Below are 23,505 nucleotides of genomic sequence, written 5' to 3' on the forward strand. Positions count from 1 at the left end.
AACAACAACTTTTTGGTGTATAAGCCAGTTTGGTCTTTTGTCTTTCACCCACCAAAACAAGTAACAACATATCAAAAACAAACAACTTCAAGATGACAATCAACTACAAAACAGGTACAAAACCTAAATATAAGTTGACACTTCGATATATTCACTTCACATTAAAAAAAAAAGAACCCAAAAAAAAGCAGAAAACCAAAACCACATTTTACCAGTTACGACAAGGAAGTTTGGTGGCTTTTTTGTCATAAGAAAGTTTTCTTTGCCATAAAAAAAACTGAATTTTCTTTATATACAAAGCATATCATACACAAATAGTTTGTTTCTTACTTTGCGAACAAACTGCAAATTTATAAAAAATAACAGGATCTTGATTTTTTTTAAATAATTATAAATCTTATTCAATTCCAAATGTTTTACAAATGAAGATGCCAATGAAAGGACTTTGACGAGATAATACCTGTGAGAATTTTTTTCACAGATGCTACCTGAACTGCTGAATGCTTCCAGAATTTTGTTTCCTTGTTTCAGATTTGAAGCATCTGCAGTTTTATTGATTTTTAAAACTTCTTCCATCCTCTACATATTTTAAGTTGGTATTAACTACTTAAATTAAGCTTTAGAGCAAACCAGATTCCTGGTTGTAATTTTTAAATGATTTGATGACTTCTTTAAGACAGAAAAGTTATGATTCAGGTTGAAATTACTATCTTGTCACTAACTGTTTCTAACATAGTTTTTAAGGGGCAAACAAAACTTGAATTTAGATTCTGGATCACATACGACAACAAAGCAACATGAATTTTGACCCAATGGAGAACTTTACCCCAATGGAGAACTTTATCCCAGCTTGTATTAACAAGTCACCAGATATGTATTGGACACATACTTGAAATTGAAAAGCCATTGATCAAATGAGCAATTATTTCAGGATACATTTGACCACCACGAGATTTATATTAACATGCAATTGATACAAGTTCATTATTAACAATATGTAATACATTCTGAACTTTGATAAATAAAACCACGTTAACCAAATAAGTAACAAAAATAAATGAATCAATCAATAATGAAAACACTTACTTATTTTTTCGACCACTTCGTGAATCTGTGGCTGATGTAGGTAATGTCTGTGTAAGTGTCGAGGCAAGTGTCGATGGATAACCTGTTGATTCTCTTGAAATGGAGAATTCTCGTGCCAGCTGAAAATCATTGTTTTTGAATGCTTCATAAGTGGCCTTTATAGTAGATGTTCTTCTGCCCTCCTTCATCTTATATATAAATGCAAAATACAAATGTAACACAGCTGCATCATTAATTTTATTTATTTCTAACAACTTTCAAACAACTTCCTTTACAAATTTTGTTATTGCTTACAGTATTGCCAAATATATAGAAACACATGTCTGATGTAAGAAGACGTGTCGAATGATTAGAGAGACATTTGAGAAAAAATTGTTTGAAAGAAACAACATATGCTACCACACAAGTTGTTCTATCGCATCAAAAAATCTATGAAAAGCATTTGTTACCTGCGCAGTGGCTTGAACAGCCTGGGCTGCTGCCATTGTAATAGCTACAGCTCCTGGTCCCGCTCCTGGAGATAATGAGGTTAGATTATACGAGCTGAGGGGCTGTGATGAATTAGCATTGTAGGCACTGTTAGATGTTGATGTTAAGTTGTTATTACGGCACCCTGAAAAGAATTAAAAAAAAAACACTAGGTAAAAAAGGAATACATTTTATCAATGGCTATAAAGTAACAACATATCATGTATCACAGACATTATTATTTTAACAGTCCTTACTGAACGGTCTTACCATGGGCACTTTCTAGTTCTTAGTAGAACATGAAATGGAGAATTTTGGTTCAAATGTTATTAACATTGAGAAATTCAGTTCCACTCAGCAACATTAAACATGCTTGTAAAAGGCTCTGCATTCTACTTCACACTAGAAATTCTGTCAGATCCAGGGTGGAACGCGCAGGTTTACATAGAAACATAGAAATTAGGTGCAGGAGTAGGCTATTCGGCCCTTTGAGCCTGCACCGCCATTCAATATGATCATGGCTGATCATCCAACTCAGTATCCCGTACCTGCCTTCTCTCCATACCCTCTGATCCCCTTAACCACAAGGGCCACATCTAACTCCCTCTTAAATATAGCCAATGAACTGGCCTCGACTACCCTCTGTGGCAGAGAGTTCCAGAGATTCACCACTCTCTGTGTGAAAAAAGTTCTTCTCATCTCGGTTTTAAAGGATTTCCCCCTTATCCTTAAGCTGTGACCCCTTGTCCTGGACTTTCCCCAACATCGGGAACAATCTTCCTGCATCTAGCCTGTCCAACCCCTTAAGAATTTTGTAAGTTTCTATAAGATCCCCTCTCACTCTCCTAAATTCTAGAGGGTATAAACCAAGTCTGTCTAGTCATTCTTCATAAGTCCGCCCTGACATCCCAGGAATCAGTCTGGTGAACCTTCTCTGCACGCCCTCTATGGCAATAATGTCCTTCCTCAGATTTGGAGACCAAAACTGTATGCAATACTCCAGGTGTGGTCTCACCAAGACCCTGTACAACTGCAGTAGAACCTCCCTGCTCCTATACTCAAATCCTTTTGCTATGAAAGCTAACATACCATTCGCTTTCTTCACTGCCTGCTGCACCTGCATGCCTACTTTCAATGACTGGTGTACCATGACACCCAGGTCTCGCTGCATCTCCCCTTTTCCTAATCGGCCACCATTTAGATAATAGTCTGCTTTCCTGTTTTTGCCACCAAAATGGATAACCTCACATTTATCCACATCATACTGCATCTGCCAAACATTTGCCCACTCACCCAGCCTATCCAAGTCACCTTGCAGTCTCCTACCATCCTCCTCACAGCTAACACTGCCCCCCAGCTTAGTGTCATCCGCAAACTTGGAGATATTGCCCAGCACTGAGCCTTGCGGTACTCCACAAGTCACTGCCTGCCATTGTGAAAAGGACCCGTTTACTGCTACTCTTTGCTTCCTGTTTGCCAGCCAGTTCTCTATCCACATCAATACTGAATCCCCAATGCCGTGTGCTTTAAGTTTGTATACTAATCTCTTATGTGGGACCTTGTCAAAAGCCTTCTGGAAGTCAATACACCACATCCACTGGTTCTCCCCTATCCACGCTACTAGTTACATCCTCGAAAAATTCTATAAGATTCGTCAGACATGATTTACCTTTCGTAAATCCATGCTGACTTTGTCCAATGATTTCACCGTTTTCCAAATGTGCTGCCATCCCAACTTTAATAACCGACTCTAGCAGTTTCCCCACTACCGATGTTAGACTAACTGGTCTGTAATTCCCCGCTTTCTCTCTCCCTCCCTTTTTAAAAAGTTGGGTTACGTTTGCTACCCGCCAATCCTCAGGAACTACTCCAGAATCTAAAGAGTTTTGAAAAATTATTACTAATGCATCCACTATTTCTGGAGCTACTTCCTTAAGTACTCTGGGGTGCAGACTATCTGGCCCTGGGGATTTATCGGCCTTTTACGGCTCTTTTAACTTGCTGATCAGCAATGCACTTTTTGGATAGATAATAATCTACTGGTTTTAGTGAAACTAAACTTTAATGAAACAAATTATTGTTATTTTCTTTAGTAAGAATTTAAAAAAAGATTACAATTTGCGTAAAGTTGCAAGTTATTATGAAATATCAAGAGTCATGCCATAAGTTTATGAAAATTTGAATAAATGATCAAAATGTAAATGGCAAAATAATTAGTCGCTAAGGTAATGACGACTGCTAAAGACATGCATCATGATCATGTAATTACATTTCAATTATTTCCCACACTGCAAGTAGGAAATTAGGAAAACATTACTAACAACGAATGTGAATATGGAATTTGTTGCAACATGTGGTAGTAGGGACATGGTATACAGATGCAATGAAAGGGAAGTTAGATAAGAATATGAATGAGGAAATAATGGAACAGTTTGGTGACTGGGTCTGATAAAGAGGTGAGAAGAAAAATTGAACATCATCGATTTTCAGTTGGGCCAAACAACCCGTCTCCTGTGTTTGCAGACATGTTATTGTACATTAATTAAAATGCAGAAATAAATTAAGGTCTCCATTTTAACACTGAAGACTGAATACAATAGATTTCTTTAAATTCTTAAATGCAGAGATATATTTATGCCGTTTTGCATTATTCACAAATTTGAAATTTCACTCCAAAGACTAGAGAATGAATCATTTCACTTTTAAACTGTCTATACTATTACTAAAACTTCATCTTGGCCACTTCCGGTCTGCATGTAATTAAATTTGCTCTGTTCTGCGAGCGGGGGCCCACACCACCCCCTCCCACATACACCCCCTACCCCACAACCCCCTCTCCCTCCCCACATCCCCCTCCCCTCAACCCCCCTCCCCTCCACCCCCCCCCCCCCCTCCACTCACCAACCCCCCCCCACACACATGCCCCCTACTCCCACAACCCTCCTACCCCCACCATCCCCCCCGCACCCCATCCCCCACCCCCACCTTTCACCCCTATCTCCACCACGAATATCTGAAGGGGCTGTTCCTCAAGTTCTGGTTGCATTTTAGTTCCACGATCCTGGTGTTTGGACACAAGGCAGGGAGTGCGGAGGGCCGATCGGGGGGGGGGGGGGGGGGGGGGGGGGGGGGGGGGGGGGGGGGGGGGGAATCTCCCTGTCAGTCTGCTGCTGGGCCTGGATAAGATGCCCATTCACGGGTCCCCCCCCCCCATACCACCCCTCCTGCCCCCTGCCCCCCCCAATCCCTCGCTGCTGCCCCCCCCCCCCCACGACAATTGATTGCCTCCATAAATTCCATAATTTTCCTTGTGGGGGGGTGAGTGCCGACGCCGCACCCCCTCCCCCCCCCCACATTAGGGGATGGGGCCCGACGGGTCTCACTTGGTCCAGTATCCATTAAAATATTAACTTGGCACATTTATTGCTTAATAAATTAACAAATTATTAGATCTACATTTTTGTAATTATGTTGCTAATTGGTCAGGAATGTTGAGATAATGTGAACTAAACTCCCTACTAAACAATTGTTACTATCAATAGTTGCAGGATTAAAGATGATTCTGCTACAATTGTTTCACATCATATAAAGCGTTGATTCTTACATCCCAACAAGTAATAGTTCTTTGACAAAATAGTCTAGTTTTTAGAACAAAATGAGCGATTAAAGAAGGGTTTCGGCCCGAAACGTAGCCTATTTCCTTCGCTTCATAGATGCTGCTGCACCCGCTGAGTTTCTCCAGCATTTTTGTGTACCTGAGCGATTAAAAACTTTATATGCATTCTAGGCTCCAGCCGCTAGGTGGTGGTGTGGAGCAGATCTTTTGTTTGTGCAGGATTATCATGTCATTTAGCCGATCAAGCACGAGGAAACTTCCAGCTATATTAATGTTCACTACATTTTTATATTTTGATTAGTGACTATTTCATCTTCATCTGGAACTTCTTGAACCAATTCCATCACAGCAAAAACTCACAATTTCCCCACACTTCACCAACCCCTCTGGGAACCGGGGTGACGTACTTGGGCCCAGTTTGCATAAATGATGCTTAAGTGGTGAAAGTCCAGAGCTTCAAGTTCCCAGCCATAAATTTCACTAACAATTTGTCATGCTCTAACCAAATTGACGCTACACCCAAGAAAACAGTCGGATGCCTCTACTTCTTCAGAAGACCAAGGAATTTGACAAAACCTCCAATGCCTCTTACACCTGTATCGTGGGACTAAAATGCAACCAGAACTTCCAATTTATGTACATGCACAATGGAAACATCCTAATTGAATGCATCACAACTTGACAACTGCTCAAAAAAATGCAAATAATTATGGTTGCATACCAGTCCATCATGCAAACCAATCTCACCTCCATCAATACTTGACTGACTTGGGAAAGCAGCCAACAAAATCCCTTCTTCCGTTAAGCTTAGAAACAAAAGCTTGAAAGCATGTACCACCAGCTTAAGGAACAGCTTCTTCTTTACTGATATAAGATAAGGATGCTGATCTTCAAAACTACCTTATTGCAGACCTTGTACTATTTTATCTGCACTCAATAGCTGTAACACTGTATTCTGCACTGTTTATTTCCTCTTTGCACTACCTGTTGTCCTGTAAATAGTTTGACTACCTCTTGTGCGAGTGTCAACTCTTTCACAAGTTATTTAATTAATCATATTTCTCTGCTATTCTCACCAGATTTCCTAGTCCATAATTCCAAACATTACCTTTCATCTATTCGATGTTAGGGGAGTCCAGAACCAGGGGTTTAACAATAAGTGGTAGGCCATTTAGGACTGAGATGGGGAAAAACTTTTTCACCCAGAGAGTTGTGAATCTGTGGAATTCTCTGCCACAGAAGGCAGTGGAGGCCAATTCACTGGATGTTTTCAATAGCTCTTAGGCCTAACTGAATCAAAGGATATGGGGAGAAAGCAGGAACGGGTACAGATTTTTGATGATCAGCACATGATCAAATTGAATGGGCTCGAAGGGCCGAATGGCCTACTCCTGCACCTATTTTCTATGTTTCTGTTTACAATGTTTTTTTTTTAGGTAGTGCATTCAATTTGACCTACAAAGAAAATATGATGTCATCCTTCTTCTGTCAATTAAATTAATTCTGTTTCCAATGATTATTGAAGTTTCGTTCCACCAGAAAATGTTTCTCCTCATTTACTTAATGAGCTAGTTTGTTATTTGAACACTTGCCAGACTCTGTTCTTACTAGTAAGAAAGAACTGCAGATGTGGCTTTACATGGAAGATACACACAAAATGCTGGAGTAACTCATCGGGTCAGGCAGCATCTCTGGAGAAAAGGAATAGGTGATGTTCTGGGTCGAGACCCTTCTTCAGACTGAGGGGAGAGAGAAACTAGAGGTAGGGTACAAAGCAAATTTGAGCCAGAACTAATGACTCAAGAAAGGCGGAACCCACAATGATCCATTGTTGGCTGTGTACGAGATGTTAACGAAGAGATACGAACCGTGAAACGAGCAAGAAGAGCTGGCAAGATTAGGATGTGGCGGGGGGGGGGGGGGGGAAAGATGGAGAGAGAGGGAATGCAATGGTTACTTGAAATTAGAGAGAACATTCATACTGCTGGGTTTTAAGCTTGGGCAACATGAGTGCAATGGGCAATGGAACTTAGTGAGCTCCACCTTTCCCGAGTCATCGGTGCCGGCTCTGATTTGTTCTGTACCTTTTCACACCTCTAGTTTCAATCTCTCCTGAAGGGCCTGTCCCACGAGCGTGCGACTGCATGCACCAAGCGCGACCAAACCGGAAAGGGGGGCCGCGCGAAGGTCGAGTGATCCCTTACGAGTTGACGTGAAGTTCGAGCGAAGTCCACGGGAAGTGCACGCTAGGCGTACGGCGTCAAGACGCTGCGCACACCCGTCGAGGTGGTGTGTACGGCCTCAATGCAGCTGCGGGCCGGCAGGCCGTTGCAGCGCGGAATTTTTGGACAGTGTCAGTTTTTCGGAACCAATGTCGGGGCCAGCTCCGCACAGCTCCATACGGCTCCAGCGATCGAAGTGGGACCGGCCCCGCGAGGCCGTACGGCTCAAGCAGCCACGTTAGGTCGCGCTTGCTGCATGCAGTCGCATGCTCCTGGGACAGGCCCTTGATCTCAGTCTGGAGAAGGGTCTCGACCAAAAAACACCTACTTCTTTTCTCCAGAGATGCCGCCTGACCCACTGAGTTACTCCAGCATTTTGTGTCGGGTCTTAGGACAATTTTAACCTTCTTCGTCACTCTCCTCAACACCGGTTTTATTCAAGTAAAATTGTCCAAGGCCTCGACGCTCTCCCTTCCAAATTTAAGTGCTGCTCCTATTCTACCAAGCTTCTTGGGCCAGTTCCATTTTACTTGGTGGCACTTTATGAATACATTTCTTTCATCGTAAGGCTCTTTTCCATGACTCTCAACTCCTGATTCCAGCTCCTTTCTGCAATATCAACCCCCAAGTCGTTGTAATGTCACACTGCTACCATTGCTACTTCTTGGATCTGTTGTAAAAGAAAACCCTTCAGGCCTTTTCCACATCCTTGAGACTAGCAAATTTTGCACTGTTCTGAGCTTCTGGGCACATACTCGGAGTTGAAAGGAATTTTCTACTCATCAGGACTGTAAAGCTTCAAACAGTACCACCCCCTACTGTCTCCATGTCACAGTTCAGCACTAGGAGTTTATGTAGTTCAGTTTGTGAAAGTGCTGATTCTACTTCCAACATATTTTCTACCTTTGATTAAAATTTACTCACCCTCTAGACCAATTCATTTCCTTTCATATTGCAAGGAAGGTATGGCAAAAAAATGGGAGAAAGGACAAGGTGGAAATAGAGATGTAAAAAATTGAATAAGAGTGAAAGAGAGGAAAGGAGGCTTCAGATGTTATGCCACTTCCTATCTTTCACAGCAAAAAAAAACAGGAAAGAACTGGTTACATCAAAAGAGAAACTATCCTCATAAACATCAAAATTAAAAAATATTATTTTTTTCCTCATGTTGTCCAATCTGTACAATAAAAATAATATCATTACTCCCAACAACAAATGGACCAGATTGCCACAGCCTCCACTCACTTTGTAAATGCATCTACATGTGTTGCAGATGCAAGATCAACAATCTTGCAAAATTCCTGACTGGTGGGCTCAAGTTTACCTGCTAATCATTGGGAAATGCAGGGATCACATGACCAGCCCTCACCTGCATAGATGAAGTAACCTTCTGCATTTCACAAGTGATTAATGAAAGAACATTTAAGAAAGAACTGCAGTTGCTGGAAAAATCGAAGGTAGACAAAAATGCTGGAGAAACTCAGCATCTCTGGAGCAATGGAATAGGCGATGTTTCGGGTCGGGACCCTTCTTCAGGAACCTTGGTATAATTTTATCTATGTCCCTTTTTGAGGTAGGAGAGACCTTGTATCCTTGAACGCAAAGAGACAGCTGTGAAAAATCACCAGGGATTTCCAATTGAAATATGCAGAAAATTGAAAATGTTTAAAAATAGTTTAACATAAGATTGAGATCCAGCTTCTGTCATCATTGTATTGGCAGGAAATTAACAGGAAACCGGATCTCCCGTTTGTTAAAAACTTTAACTCCCCCTCCCAGTCTCTGTCCTGACCCTCCTCCACTGTCAAAGTGAGGTCCAAGGCAAACTGGAGGAACAGCACTTCATATTTCGCTTGGGCAGTTTACAACCCAGCAGTATGTATATTCACTTCTCGAACTTCAAGTGAACCTTGCTTTCCCTCTCTCCATCCCTTCTCCATCCTAATTCTCCTACCAGTTTGACTGTCCTCCTGATTAAAATTTATCTTTGTACGCCTCATTGTCACCATCACGCTAACAATGAATTACACGCTATATTTTCCTTGATTTTCGTCCCCTTTGATCCATCTCTGTGTCTCCCTCTTACTTTACTCTCAGTCTGAAGTAGGGTCTCGACCTGAAACATCACCCGTTCCTTCTATCCAGAGATGCTGCCTGTCCCGTGCCCGGCCCTCCAGCATTTTGTGTCTATCTTCAGTGTAAACTAGCATCACAGTTGGACATTGGTTCATGAAAGGCTGGGAGATCCTAGTTTCCAGTAGCACGACGAGGGATCTGCCTGACCAATCAGCAGAAGTTGAGTGTAACTCACTCGGTGCAGTAAGCTAGTCTGCTGAGCTGGACACGCAAAACCAAAGTTATATAGTGGCAATTACGGTACCTAGGTCAGATGAGCCAACTGATTATCACTTATAATGCAGCACTAAGAACTGTAAAAAATGTGAAATGGTTACGTCTAAAATGATGGAATTATTTTAGCTAGTGGACCATTCAAATTACCTGGTGTATTTTCTTTTGAAGCATCTGATGTAAGTGTTGATAAAAGAGCTTCTGATTTGAATTTCTTCTCAGGAACGTGGTCCACAGAATGGTGCGTCGATGGGTTATATTTCCTTTCTGCAAATATGTCACCAAAAAAATCAAATGCTGATCAGTTTAATGAAAGTTACTTATTTAACAGTATTTTTTCTTTATCCAGTAACAGATTCGTAATCAAAATCAACAAATATTACATAATAAAATGCAAAATTATCTGGAGCTGCCAAGTATAGATGTGACAATACTAGCAGAAATGATATTACATTCTTACAGATATTTTCTGATCTATGCAAGGTACATGAAGTAAAATCAAACCAGCAAGATTATTTTTAAAGTCACTTGCTCAGCACTCACTTTCAACTGGAGTGTGCGAGTGGCCATGGTGGTTATTAACGGGCTGAGGTGGATTGTCCAATTCCAAAGATCCTGAAAAGGAAAATAGAAACAATACCAGTTAAATCATTCCTTGACTACGGAGAATTATTATTGGAGGTCATGATTCTTATCTTTTAGCTCCAGCTAAATCTGCATGTTAGCACCATTTTAAGTTGTACCCTTCTAACTACATTAACCACAAAACAAAAAGTGTTTTGTAGTAGTAAGCTTCAGTTTTAATGTTCATTTTAGTAATACCTCCAGAATACAACTGGGATTTACAAAATTTGGTTCTTGCCAACCTATACAATACGTTATATGAATAAAATTAAACAAAAAAAAGTTGTAGAAGGTAATGGACCAAACGCAGGCAGATGGGACTAGCGTAGATGGGGCATCTTGGTCAGCATGGGCAAGATGGGCCGAATGGCCTGTTTCCATGCTGTATGTTTAGACTCTATGAACAATGAGCAGTAGATATAATAAACAATATAGCTTAACAGGAGTAAGGCTAAGCCATCAGCCAATCAGAAATGCTAATGAAAACCCACATGCAATTGGGACTATCAATCACACAGGACACAAGGAACTGCAGATGCTGGAATTCTGCAAAAAACACAAAGTGCAGGGGTAACTCAGCGGGTCAGGCAGCATCTCTGAAGGACGTGGATAGGGTCTCGACCTGATTAATTGGTTATCCGTGTCCTTCAGAGATGCTGCCAGAGATTACTCCAGCACTTTATATTCCACTCAGTCACAATTCTTTATCTGCCATTTGTGTTAATGACAAATTAATTTATAATACTCTGACTGAGAATTGAGGCAAGTTGAGACGAGTCAACATGGGAATAACTTTGAAGTAAATGTCAGTACTTAACATTTCCTAAATATTCTAATTCAGCAACAAACTCATCCAAAATGCAAATTTAATTTGATCAATACAAAGCTTGCCTCATTTTAGCTTTATAATAGATAAAATTTAACAACTTTACCAATCCAGATTGATAATTTATTTATTTTCTTCACATATTGGAAGGATATTGATGCTAATTAAAATTGTTTTTACATCATATTTCTTTGGACCTGATTATAGGCAACAATTTGTGCACGAGCTCTCCTTGTGATATTTGAAGGTGGCACCGGTGACATCATGTAGCAATGTCATTTGCATGCAAATTAGGTCCTTGGAATAGACTGCCTAGACACATTAAAGTACAAAGCAAAAATGTTACAGACAGCAAGGGGAGGTTTTATAATAACTTTCCTCATTCATGCTACATGGATTAGATTAAAATTACGGAAGGCTCGGACTGGGTTATGTAAATAGTTTTGGTGATATAGAATCCATAAAACCTGGATTTAATAAGGTGACGTGTTGATGAGTCAAGAGCCTTAAGGGTCTGTCCCACTTGGGCGATTTTTTTTGGTGACTACCAGCGACTGTCACAGTCGTAGCAGGTCAGGCTAATTTCCCCGGTTTTGGTCCCTCCTTTAGTTGGACAATTCACGCAGTTTATCAAGAGACCCCCTTGGACACATCAAATAAATTCTGCCCCGTCTTCCCCTTTCGCATAGAGAAAGGCCTAGTCAATACTGGGGGAAGCTAAAGTAATTCACTACATCAACACTGTTGCTTTTAGATCTTTGCAAAACCATCTCCATATTTATTCCTCTTTCTCTTGCTGGGTATTAGGTAGGCTATAGTATAATCCCATTTGAATGCACCTTTTTTTTTATTTTTAAGCTCTCCCCATATTGCCTGAAAGAATGGTCCCTTCAGAATTTCCTCTCTTAGTGCTGCTGTGACTTTCTCTGGTTTGCTCTGATTTTTGTGTTCTTTTATCTTTATTATGCGTACACATTTACACAAACCAATTGAAATTGTACTGGCAATTTACTGTTACAGTAAAAATTTGACATAATGCTATGCCACTATTTAGAAATCTCAATGGTTTAGCATCTGGCTCACCAGGTACAGGAGAAAACCGGTGTGACTGGAGGAATTACAATAACGTACAAATACCAAATACAGCGACAAAGCGTTCAAAAATATCTTTAAACGATGAGACTTTAAACATCAGAATGAAAGATTGATGTACTTACTCCTTTCTAATATTTCTGTAATTCCAGCATTATCAGCTTCAAGCTCCATTTTAAATTTGGCAAGTTCTTGGTCCAATTTACGCAGATGTCTATCCACCTGGACAATCAAAATACAATGAATTAATAACATTTACCAATGAAAATGTCTTTGTTGCAATTTCAATCACAAGCACTTTTATTGATAAATTGGAGAAAATAAACCAAGGATTTGCCATTTAGACTTTAGAGATACAGATAAAGCGCAGAAACAGGCTGAGTTTGTACCGACCAGTCTTCACCCCGTACACTAACACTATCCTACGCACTAGAGACAATTTTACAATTTTTTTTATCGATACCAATTAACCTACAAACCTGTACATCTTTGGAGTGTGGGAGGAAACCGGAGCACCTGGAGAAAGCTTACGCTGTCACACGGAGAACGTACAAACTCCATAGAGTGCACCCGTAGTTATGATCGAACCCAGGTCTCCGGTGCTGTAATGCAGCGACTATACCGTTACACCACTGTGCCGCCCTAAGTCCCTATGTCAGTTGAAAAAAAAAGTTGCTTTTAACAGATCAAGCAGGGTGCCATTTTGGACAATTCTGCAATCTTTTCAAGCATTATGGAATTTGTATTTGTTTTAAAATCTCTCCATTGAACAATCTATATCTGGTTCTTCTTGAGCCCCAGCAGGGTTTATTATGCTAGATTTGGTGGTCTTTGGGATTGTAAATTGAACTCAGTACTCAAGGAAATGTAGGGGAAGCATTTCCACCAGTGTTGGGGATGGCCAATGTAATCAAGCAGGAACTGTTTAAATGTGTTCTATATGAAAGTGTTGACATCTCGTTTTTAATAGGTCTGATATTTTCAGGTTTGTAGAATTCCCGAGCTTTGGTGTATTCTTGCAATCTATTTTGCTGATTTACTTGCAACATTTGAATATTATTAACGCTAAAATAATCATAGCTACAGCTATAAAACTTATTCAGTAATAAAACGTGGACTAATTATGTTCACACCTATCTGGCGTACAAGGTTGGTACAAGGTTGGTACAAGGTTAAACGTTTACAAATTAAGGAGTGTCAAGAATTGGCATTAGGCTAAGGAATGTGAAAACTGGCATTGCACATTATTCTAGCAAATCAATTCAATATCCTGCAGTTGCTGCATGGGATACCAAATTACAAATGGATTTGTGTATCTATATTGTCCAAATAACGAGTGGATCACCAAGTGCCTAACAGCTGAATGGGTAGGAGAGAACTGATGGACAGTTTCCATTCTTAAAACACCTTAAATGATTCAACATTAAATTTTCCTAAAGCTCACATGTTCTGATCTGAATACCATCATTCTATCCTTTGTAAATTTCTTATTCATACTGCCATTTTACCGCAATTTCCATTTCAAGAGTAATATTCTGTGAGATAATTGAGGATAAAATGAATATTATATAATTTTCTACCATCGCTTGGAAAGTCACTTTCTCAATAAAAATCACAGCAGTTTGCCAGCTAGAATTATTCTCTTTCATTTACCTTATTATTTTTCATCCGGGTGATCCTTAACATTTTCTCATAATTGCTCTTTGCAATGTATTTCCAGATATTATTGTTAGACATAGGCAAATACCAGAATTTTTGTATGGATTTTTAAATAAAAATACTGATTGACATTTACTCACCAAATCATAAATTTGATTTGCTAACTGCACTTTTTCATCAGCATCTTCCAAAGCTTTATAGTAGTCCTTTAAAAACATTTAAAAATTGCTTATTGGTAAAGGAAAAAAATGACACGGTGCCACAAACTGGGTGTTAGACTTATATATTTCTTACAAAATATGATGCTGCATTCTACTGCAAGAACTCTAAATTACAAATCAAAAAGCATTCTGAAGGCTCAGGTACAGTCTGTAAATGTTCTATTAGAAAATAAAAGCCATTTATATTTAAGTTTTAATATTAACAACTTCCATTTATTTTCAAGGTTTTAAACTTTACATCCTTTTCAGTTTGATGCATGAAGGGCTCACATCATTTACGTGTACTTTCCATGGATGCTCCCCGATTTTCCACGTTAACTTATAAAATTGACATAAAATGCCTTTGTTGACATTTCTCTGGGGCTTCTTCTGTTTGTCCATATAGTTACAATGGGAGACTGGATTCAGCCATCTGGAAATTATTTCATGAACCTTCAATGCCAATATTTGTCTAAGAAGTAATTGTTGGTCAGTAATCTTTTAATTAAAAAAGGAAGAAACAGAGTGCTCCTTGACATTCTGGCAAGCTTATCTAATTATCAGCTGACCTGCACAAATCTAGAAAATCCATGTTGTCTGTGGTGACTGAGAAATGAGTGGCTATTTAACAACAAAAATATTGGAAAAACTCAGCTAGTCAAGCAGCATGTGTAGAAAAAGAATGTGGTTGACATTTCAGATTGAAGACCTTACATCGGAATTGAGAAAGAGAGAAAGCAAATTAGTGTAAGTAACAGAGGAGACAGGGAAAGCAATGTGTGGAACAAAGGAAATGCCTGTAATCAGTTGAAATGATATAGCCATTGAAAGGAAATTAAGCTCCTTTGCTTTTGTGAAGTCTGCGAGATGTTGTATAGTCTGGCCTACTGTGGTGTACTGAGCAGGTCAGGATACATAAATGAAAAATAAAATGGAGAAACATGGCAAGCACAAAAGGCCAGTAAAGATACAAACAGAAAAGAAGAACAAGCTATTTGAAGTTGGAGAATCCATTATTGAGTTCCATAAACAGTAACATGCCCAAATGAAAAATTAGATATGCTTGTCAATCTCACGTTGTAACAGTGCAAGAGGCCACAGGCAGAATGGATGTGGAATGGTGAATTACAGTGGAAGGCAAATGGAAGGTCAGGTTCACTTCTGTGGACTGAATGCATATGTTTTGCAAAGCAACCACCCAAAGTGTGTAGTTTTTTCAATGTACAGAAGATCATTGTTTCAGATTCCAAAATCCACAGCTTTGTTTGCTTTTACCAAAGAACACCACCAGAACAAGAAAGGGGAAAAAATGAAGCAGAAAACAAATAGAACAATAAACCATTCTAATTTGTTGTTGATATTGTAAAACTTTAATATGATTAAGAGACTAGGTTACATTTATTTCAAAGCTATTTTGGGTATGTTAAATCTTTTTACCAAATGCATTTTCAGATAGATTTCCTACTCTTAAAATTGGCAATTGCTATATTAAATATAAATAGTAATAAAAAAATGAATCCAACTGCACTTGCCTTCTTTATTGCTTCCATTTGTTCCTCCCTCCATTCTGGCTTGTTCTTTTTTGCATTGATAAAGAACTCATTGACTCTTTGTTCTAACTGATCCATTGCATCTGTTCAAGGAGGAAAGAAAACCAGCTATTTTCACAACGCAGGGGACAATCGAACAAACATGCAGGTTTAATTCAAATTAATATTGGTTGATACGTCATTGGGAAAAGTAAATGGAACAGAATCATATACATTTCTGGTGTTCAAATTGTACTTAGTTACGAAAAATCATTCTCAATGAAGGAGCAGCTCAATTGCATGCTTTTGATTTGAAGCAAGTACTTTGGAAAAAGCCTGTACTACAATAATGATGTGATTAACAAAAAAAATGATTATGATCAGTGATTATGAAATTAGCTCCTTTATAATCAATGATAATTACGAGTCTACAACACAATTCTATCCAATGAAACACTTTGCCAGTTTATTTTTCTCTTATTGGATTTACAAATATTTTTGTATAATACATTTTTTGTATACCTTTTCTCAGGTTATGCAAACTATTGTTGAATGGAATACATGCATAAACTACATCTATCAACTATATTTGCATAAATATTTCAACCAAGGGTTACTCAGACCAATTAAGATGCAGATAGAAATAAATAAAAGATGTAATGTAAATGGTAAAATGCAGCACCTGCTTATTGCGCATGAAGCATCACTTTCTTTGGGGCACATTAAAGACACCATTGATTATATGAAGTGTCTATTATTATTACACATTTTAATGATTATTAGATCACTATTTAATATTTTCCAATAAATCTTCTTTACGTTTAATGTAAAAGAAAAAAGAGGTACATGATACTTAACAAGAAGTCAAGATAATTATTAGGATCACATATTTATTTGAGGAAGACCTTCTCCAATCAAATTTTCTTTACGTTTCAGTATGCTAAATAGCAAAAACTTTCAATATACAAATGATACTTATTGTCAAGAAGTGTACAGTACAGAGAATGCATTTTTAGCACTCCTGAAAGGGAGACACATCTGTGACCTTCTCTAGCCGTCAGCATTACAGGCAATTTTTGGGTCAAATTCTCCCAGTAATGCTAAGTATAGCAAATTTGAACCGTACTTTCAATCGCCATCCAACTAGCCCATTGTGCTATCTGTCACCATATGTAGTCTAAATTTATATCATCAGTAATTTAGTAAATAATTGATTACAAGTAATTACGATTTAAAAATAATTATAATTATTTCATTATAAAAATCATTCCATTATAAAAATAATTATAATTGCTCAAAAATAAGTCATTTAATCATAATTTGTTTTTAAATTGTGTGCTTATACAATATAGTTATATAGTCGGCACAGCTTAAAATGAAAGAGTTTATCCTTTTCAGATTTAAATTTGAGCTTATTTGGTATTTATAAAATGTTCCCTTCGTTTTAAAAAATAGGCAATCCTCAGCAGGTCATATTTGGAATGTGCAACAGAGTTGATGCTTCAGGTCAAATCCCTCTTTGTGAAGGGTCTTTCACCTGAGACATGAACTTTGTTTCTTTCCACAGGTGCTGCCTAACCTGCTGATAATTACCAACATTTTCTGTTTTTATTTCTGATTTCAATCGCCTGCAGTTGTTTGATTTTCATGTCCCATAATTATAACCATCTACACTCTACTGTATGGGATTTCAGGTGAACATTAAAAAAAACCATAAGAAATCTTGTAAGTGCTGTTTTTGAACATTTATCAAATTGGTTAAATATTAGTGTTTTCTGAACATTATTAATTTGAATTGAATCAGCCTCAGAGACCAATTCATAATTGAATGATTGGGGGAAAGATAGCTCACAACATAACACTTTTATTTATATATACAATGCAGTTTATTAAAGTTTCTTAAATGGGAAGAGTTGACAATAAGTTTGATCAGCAAGAATAATCATAGTGAAAATAATGTAATGTCACTAATTCTTCACATATCACAATTCATTTAACTGGAGTATCAACATGAATTCTGCATCTTGAAGGGTTAATTACAGCGTTTCTGTTAAGTGACTGGTTATACACCAACAACCGCCTTTTCATGAGCAACAAAGCTTCAATGTGCATGGAAATGGCCTAATTGGGTTTTAAGTGGACTGAAATAAACTAAACATACATATTTAAGCCGGACTAATCAAAAACTTACAAAAACATTTGTGGTAAGCATTTGTAGTGATGGTTTTAAAAACTGATTTTTTTTTAAAACTTATAAATCTTAATAAAATTCAAATTGCATTTTTCCATTTATTGTTTGATTCACAAAATTAAATATATCCACATTATATGTTCTCAATCTTAAATGAGAAGTAGATAAGAACTTATTCAGTGTTCATTATCACAATTGGCCATTTCGTTACTTAATGTGTGCAATATCTAAATAAATTACTTGCCTCTTAATTACCTTTTAATACCTGAATAAAAGTTAATGAGTGAATGCAAGCACCTAAAGACAGATCGGGGAAACTTCCCACATTTTCGCTCCCAGAACGCGTGCATTTTTCACTGCAATCCCATTCAAAAAGGTTTGCACAATCAATCAAATTAATTGCATGATTCAAACTTGGGAGAAATTACTTCCTCTGAGATAACGCGGTAAGTACACGGAGCTGGGAACGCTGTTGCCATGGTGCAAGCTGACTCGATTCGCTTAATCACGGTTGCAGTCTTGTGTATAAACAACAAATTGACCCCCCACTCCCCATTAATGTGCCTCCCCTCTAAAATGCCAAAACTACTTAAACAACTATTCAAAGTGGGGGAGCGTTTTGTTTGAACTTTTCTCTTACAAGCTATTAATTAGCGTTAGGGTTGGAGAGTTCTTTATTGATGATATTGCACCGCGCATTGCGGCAGGCAAGGGATGAGTGATGTTGATGGGGATGTGTTGCGGCACCAGCCCCCACCCGTGAACATGTACCGCAGGCAGAGCGAACATGAGGGGAGGTGGGCAGTGAGTGTGTGTGGTGTGCGGCGCTGGCATAACTAACGTGGCGCTGCGTACTCTGTACTTGCAGGTCCATCTCCCTCATTTCCGTAAACCTGTCGCGGAGATCCATGGGAAGTTGTTCGATCACTGTCGAGAGAAGAGGGGAGGGGGGGGAAACAACAGCGGCGTCAATGGAGGGGCGGCTTCTCTTTCCGTCCGACATTATTGCTTCGACCAATACGGCTTTTTTTTCTTTTTTTAAATAAATCTATCAAACCCCCCCCCCTCTCGCCGCTGCGATTCCCCTCGATACTCACTCTCCAAGTAATCCTCCAAGTACAGCATGTTGAAAAAGTGCAGGGTTTTTACACCGACCAAATGTTACTGTTATGTTTCCTAAAATGGTTCCAATATGGCGCCTGAGCTTAGTGCTGGTCGTTCGTTGACGAGAGGCGGCGGAGAGGGGGGAGGGGCAGTCCGCGGCCCAACGCCTCCCAAACACGCACTCCCATTGGCTCGGCCGCACCATTTGTATTGTGCCGTCATCCGCCCGCCCTCTGCGCGCTGAGCATGACGGGAGATGTAGTTCTCCTTCGCCGCTTCTACCTGTCGGAGGGAACTGCGGAGGAAAGGTGGAGGAAGGAACTGCAGGTGCTGGGTTTTACACCCAAGACAACACATTAATGCTAGAGTAACTCAGCGGGGCAGGCAGGCAGCGTCTCTGGAGAAAAGGAATAGGTGACCTTTCGGGTCGAGACCCTTCTTCAGACTGAGAGGCGAGGGACACTAGAAATATGGAAGGGTAAGGTGTGAAAACGACAGATCAAAGCAGACGCTAATCAAGGAAATGTGTTGGAAGGAAATGCAGATGCTGCTTTATATACCGAACACGTTTGGGATCGAGACCCTTCTTCAGACTCAGAAATGTAGAATGGTTCATGCTAGCTGAGGGAAAGGTGACAAGGAGGCATACAGAGTAAAATTAATCAAAAGGAAAGTGAAACTAGGGTTGGGGAGGGACAGAGATAGTGGGAAAGCAAGGGTTAGTGAAATAAATATTCATACTGATTCTTCGTACTAATATTACTCAGTATGGCTTGTAGTCACCTTCCCCTCCCATTGAACCTGTCTACATTTCCTTGATCAACGTTTGCATTGATCTGTCGTTTTCACACTTTACCCTCCATATCTCTATCCCCCTCTCCCCTGACTCTCAATCTCTGAAGAAGGGTCTCGACCCGAATGGTCATCCGTTCCTTCTCTCCAGAGATGTTGCCTGTCCCGCTGAGATACTCCAGCATTTTGTGTCTATCTTTGTTTCTACCTGGGGCGCTTTCGCGAATGGAGGCCGTCTCTTTTTTACATTATCTGCTCGGGCATGCTGGCTTAAAGCCAGGTAACCAGGGTGAGAAACGATGCGAAAAATTAAACTTTCGCATCGACGGACCCTTTCAGTTATTGCATCAGCTTTTGTTTAACAATTAAACGCGTTTCCGTTTCCGATTGTGCTGCAACGTGTCCAACAAAGATCCTCCGCTATAGGATCTTTGGTGTCCAAGGCAGCAGGCGCGCTGTTTAATTTGAAAATCAAATGCTGCAGATGTTAGAACTCTAGTTAAGAAATATTCGGCGTCTGTGGAAAGAGAAACGGGTTAACTTTCACAGTTTAATCAGCATTGGACCTTGGTAAAATGTGTACTGAAAAGAAGGCTTATGCACGAAAGGAGGAGGCTTTTTGCCCATGTTGGTTCATAGAAATCAAATTTCAATGCAGTTTATTCCCTCTATTTCTATCGTTCTTTTTTGAAAGAAAAAAAATCATTTATGAAGATTAATATTGAACCTCAACACTCAGGCAATGTACTAAAAGTTGGTGGGTGATTATTTTGTATAATACCATTGCTCTAAAAAAAAACACACTCTAAAATAATGCACATTGTACAAGTTATTTGATTTGACAGTTATTTTGTGATCTTCATAAGCGATTTTCCAAAATAAAATGGCAAATGCTTGAAATGATTTTGTGTACTTACCAAATTATTCAAATTGCAATATAAATTTGAGCATAACAGGCTATTATTAAATCAACAGACTTTTTATTTTAAAGACAAAGTGCTGGAGTAACTCAGGGGTCAGGCAACATCCTGATAGGTAATGTGTCGGGTGGGGGGGAGAGAGAACGTTGTAAGGTCATAAGTGCTAGGAGCAGAATTAGGCTATTCAGCCCATCAAGTCTACTCCATTCAATCATGAACGACCTACCTCTCTCTCCTAATCCCATTCTCCTGCCTTCTCCCCAAAACTCCTGACACCCGAATACTAATCAAGAATCTATCTATATCTGCCTTAAAAATGTCCATTGACGTCCTCCACAGCCTTCTGTGGCAAAGAATAACACAGATTCAGCACCCTCTGACCAAAGAAATCCATCCTCATCTTCTTAAAGGACTTCCTTTAATTCTAAGAAAGAGGAACAGGACAAAGTGTGGAAGGTAATAGGTGAACAAGGTGAGGGAGGAGGTGGGGTGGGTGATAGGCAGAGAATTGGACAAAGGCCAGAGGTGAAAAAACAAGGTGTGAGAAAGGGATTGAAGAGTTGTGGATGGTGTAGCAAGATAAAATAATGTAGGGGGAGGGGAGAAATAGGTGTGTGTCCAAATGGGGGATAGAGGGAGTGGTGGGGTTGTGTGAGGTTGGCAAATTCAATGTTCATATGGTGAGGTTGTAATCTAGCTAACAGTTTAAAAAAGAATTGCTGCTAGGGAGTCACAGATGTAACCAACAAAGATATTAGCTTGTCAGATCCAGGAATCTTTCTTCATCAACTGGAAGGCATTGGAGAGAGACAACTTGAAGTAACTGGGCCTGCATATCTCTGAAGACCCGTCTTGGGCCCAACATGCTGACACAGCCACAAATAAAGCTGAATAAGGCCTCTACTTCCTTGGGAGATTGGGTTTGTTGCAGAATACACTCATGGAACTTCTACTGGTGTACGTTAGAGAGCGTATTGTCTGATTGCATCACCATCTGGTTTGGTAAATCAAGCCACGGAGGCTGCAGAAAGTGCTAGGTGTTGCCTGGTCTGTTGCTATTTACCATTGGGAAGAATATACAGGAGCTTAAAAACTAACCTCCAGCTTCAAGAATAGCTATGAGCCGTTTGAACACTACACAACACTAACCACCCCATCTCAGCATCTATGATCAACTATAGATTTTGTTTTGGTTGCACTTCGATTTTGGGCTATTATGGTCTGGTTACCAAGTATTACTGATGATTAAATTATTGTTTTATTGATTTTGTATGTTTATTCATGTGTATTGCATTAACAGATCTGTAAAATGCCAGCAAATAAGAATTGTATTGTTCTGTTTCCGATGCATATGACAGTCAAAAACATGCTCTTGACTGTTGCTCTAGCTAGAATCGGTCTAGTGACCTGAGCATAACTCTAAACTGATGGGTTGGCATAGTGCGGCAGAGACCGTTCGATCCTGACCTCGGGTGCTGTCAAGAGTTTGCATGTTCTCCCTATGACTGCATAGGTTTCCTCTGGTTTCCTCCCACATCCCAAAGGGTGGCACGGTGTCGCAGTGGTAGAGTTGCTGCCTTACAGCGCTTGCAGCACCAGAGACCTGGGTTCGATCACTCCAATGGGTGCTGTCTACGGAGTTTGTACGTTCTGCCTGTAACTGCATGGGTTTTCTCCGAGGTCTTTGTTATCCTCACACACTCCAAAGACACACGGGTTTGGAGGTTAATTGACTTGGTATAGGTGTAACAGTGTGTGTAGGGTAATGTTAATGTGTGGGATCGCTGGTTGGTGCGGACTCGTGAAGGGCCTGTTTCCGCTCTGTATCTCTAAAACAAAAAAGAGTAAACTTGCAGGATTATAAGCTAAATGACCTCAGTGAATTGGCCCAAGTGTGTAGGAAGTGGGATCACATGAAACTAGTGTCAACGGGTAATCGATGGTCGGCATGGACTCGTGGACTGAACAGCCTGTTTCCACGCTGTATCTCTAAACTAAACCAGGTCATTGTGATGACCTGCATTCTGCATGGTCTTGAGATGTCCTTCAGGTGACATTTATGATAAAAATGGAATGGAACAATAAAAGTGTTGGAAACATTAGTTTGGACAGCATCCATATGGAAATAATGTGTTTTAATCTGAAGTGATAACAGAGAACTAATTTTAGAATGGTGAAAAGGAAGACAGGGTGGCAAAAACAAAGGGGAAAGTCTAATGGAGTAGGACATTAAATTACAAAAGGAATTATTATACAAGGCAAAGAGTTATAAATGAGGATAATAAAAATCACTACTGAGCAGAAAGGGCAATAATGTGCCTCATCGAAAATATGCCCTGTGGTAATTTATGTATCTTTTCCAACTTGTTATGCTGCATTAAGTACTGATTGTGCTTTGCTGAACTCCAAGTGTTCGCAATGTTGTTTTTTGAAAAGGCACCAGATTTTGCTGGGAGACAAATATCTGAGAGGGGCTTTGAGACATACTATGGATCCAATAGTAGCATTTATGTTAGAAATATGGAATGTTATGGAAAAATACAAATTAAAAAGAGGGGTTCATGCATTGACTCAAAGTTTAAGCCAGGGGTGTATAATTCAAGATTCAAAGAATCGGCACAAAAAGGCATAACGGCAATGTATACAGTTACAGAAAATGGCGAGCTTATGAGCTTCCAAGTTTTAAAGTATGGTCTCGAAAACAAAGATTTTTTTTCGATACTTGCAATTAAGAGACTATGTTACAAAAAGAGCTTAGATGAAACTTCAAATAATGTGATCAAGGTGATTGTGGATGCATACAAACAGAAGGGGTCTCGGGTCATCT

At 39.5% G+C, this 23,505-nt stretch overlaps 2 protein-coding genes across 4 annotated transcripts in view; one reads left to right on the forward strand and one right to left on the reverse strand.

The window, feature by feature from the left end:
- Positions 1 to 19,118, reverse strand: part of ing3 (inhibitor of growth family, member 3) — a 32,987-nt gene extending 13,869 nt beyond the window's left edge. Inside the window, exons 1-9 of one of the 3 annotated variants that reach the window (XM_055650839.1) lie at positions 18,960 to 19,118; positions 18,718 to 18,789; positions 15,675 to 15,775; positions 14,083 to 14,148; positions 12,409 to 12,505; positions 10,285 to 10,356; positions 9,892 to 10,008; positions 1,536 to 1,699; positions 1,087 to 1,205 (exon numbers count right to left, since the gene is read on the reverse strand). In XM_055650839.1, coding sequence (XP_055506814.1) covers positions 1,087 to 1,205; positions 1,536 to 1,699; positions 9,892 to 10,008; positions 10,285 to 10,356; positions 12,409 to 12,505; positions 14,083 to 14,148; positions 15,675 to 15,775; positions 18,718 to 18,789; positions 18,960 to 18,987 — 836 coding nt within the window. In that variant the 5' untranslated portion in view covers positions 18,988 to 19,118. Of the gene's footprint in view, positions 1 to 1,086; positions 1,275 to 1,535; positions 1,700 to 9,891; positions 10,009 to 10,284; positions 10,357 to 12,408; positions 12,506 to 14,082; positions 14,149 to 15,674; positions 15,776 to 18,717; positions 18,790 to 18,959 lie in introns of all 3 variants that reach the window. The other 2 variants (XM_055650838.1, XM_055650840.1) reach the window with 2 other exon arrangements.
- A 158-nt stretch (positions 19,119 to 19,276) lies between these two features.
- The window catches only part of tspan12 (tetraspanin 12), a 63,755-nt gene continuing 59,526 nt past the window's right edge, over positions 19,277 to 23,505 (forward strand). The window contains exon 1 of the mRNA XM_055650844.1: positions 19,277 to 19,293. The gene's annotated coding sequence lies outside the window, so the exon portion shown is untranslated. The remainder of the gene's footprint in view (positions 19,294 to 23,505) is intronic.

This window comes from Leucoraja erinacea, chromosome 19 (assembly GCF_028641065.1).
Source record: "Leucoraja erinacea ecotype New England chromosome 19, Leri_hhj_1, whole genome shotgun sequence".
NCBI classification, from domain to species: Eukaryota; Metazoa; Chordata; class Chondrichthyes; order Rajiformes; family Rajidae; genus Leucoraja; species Leucoraja erinaceus.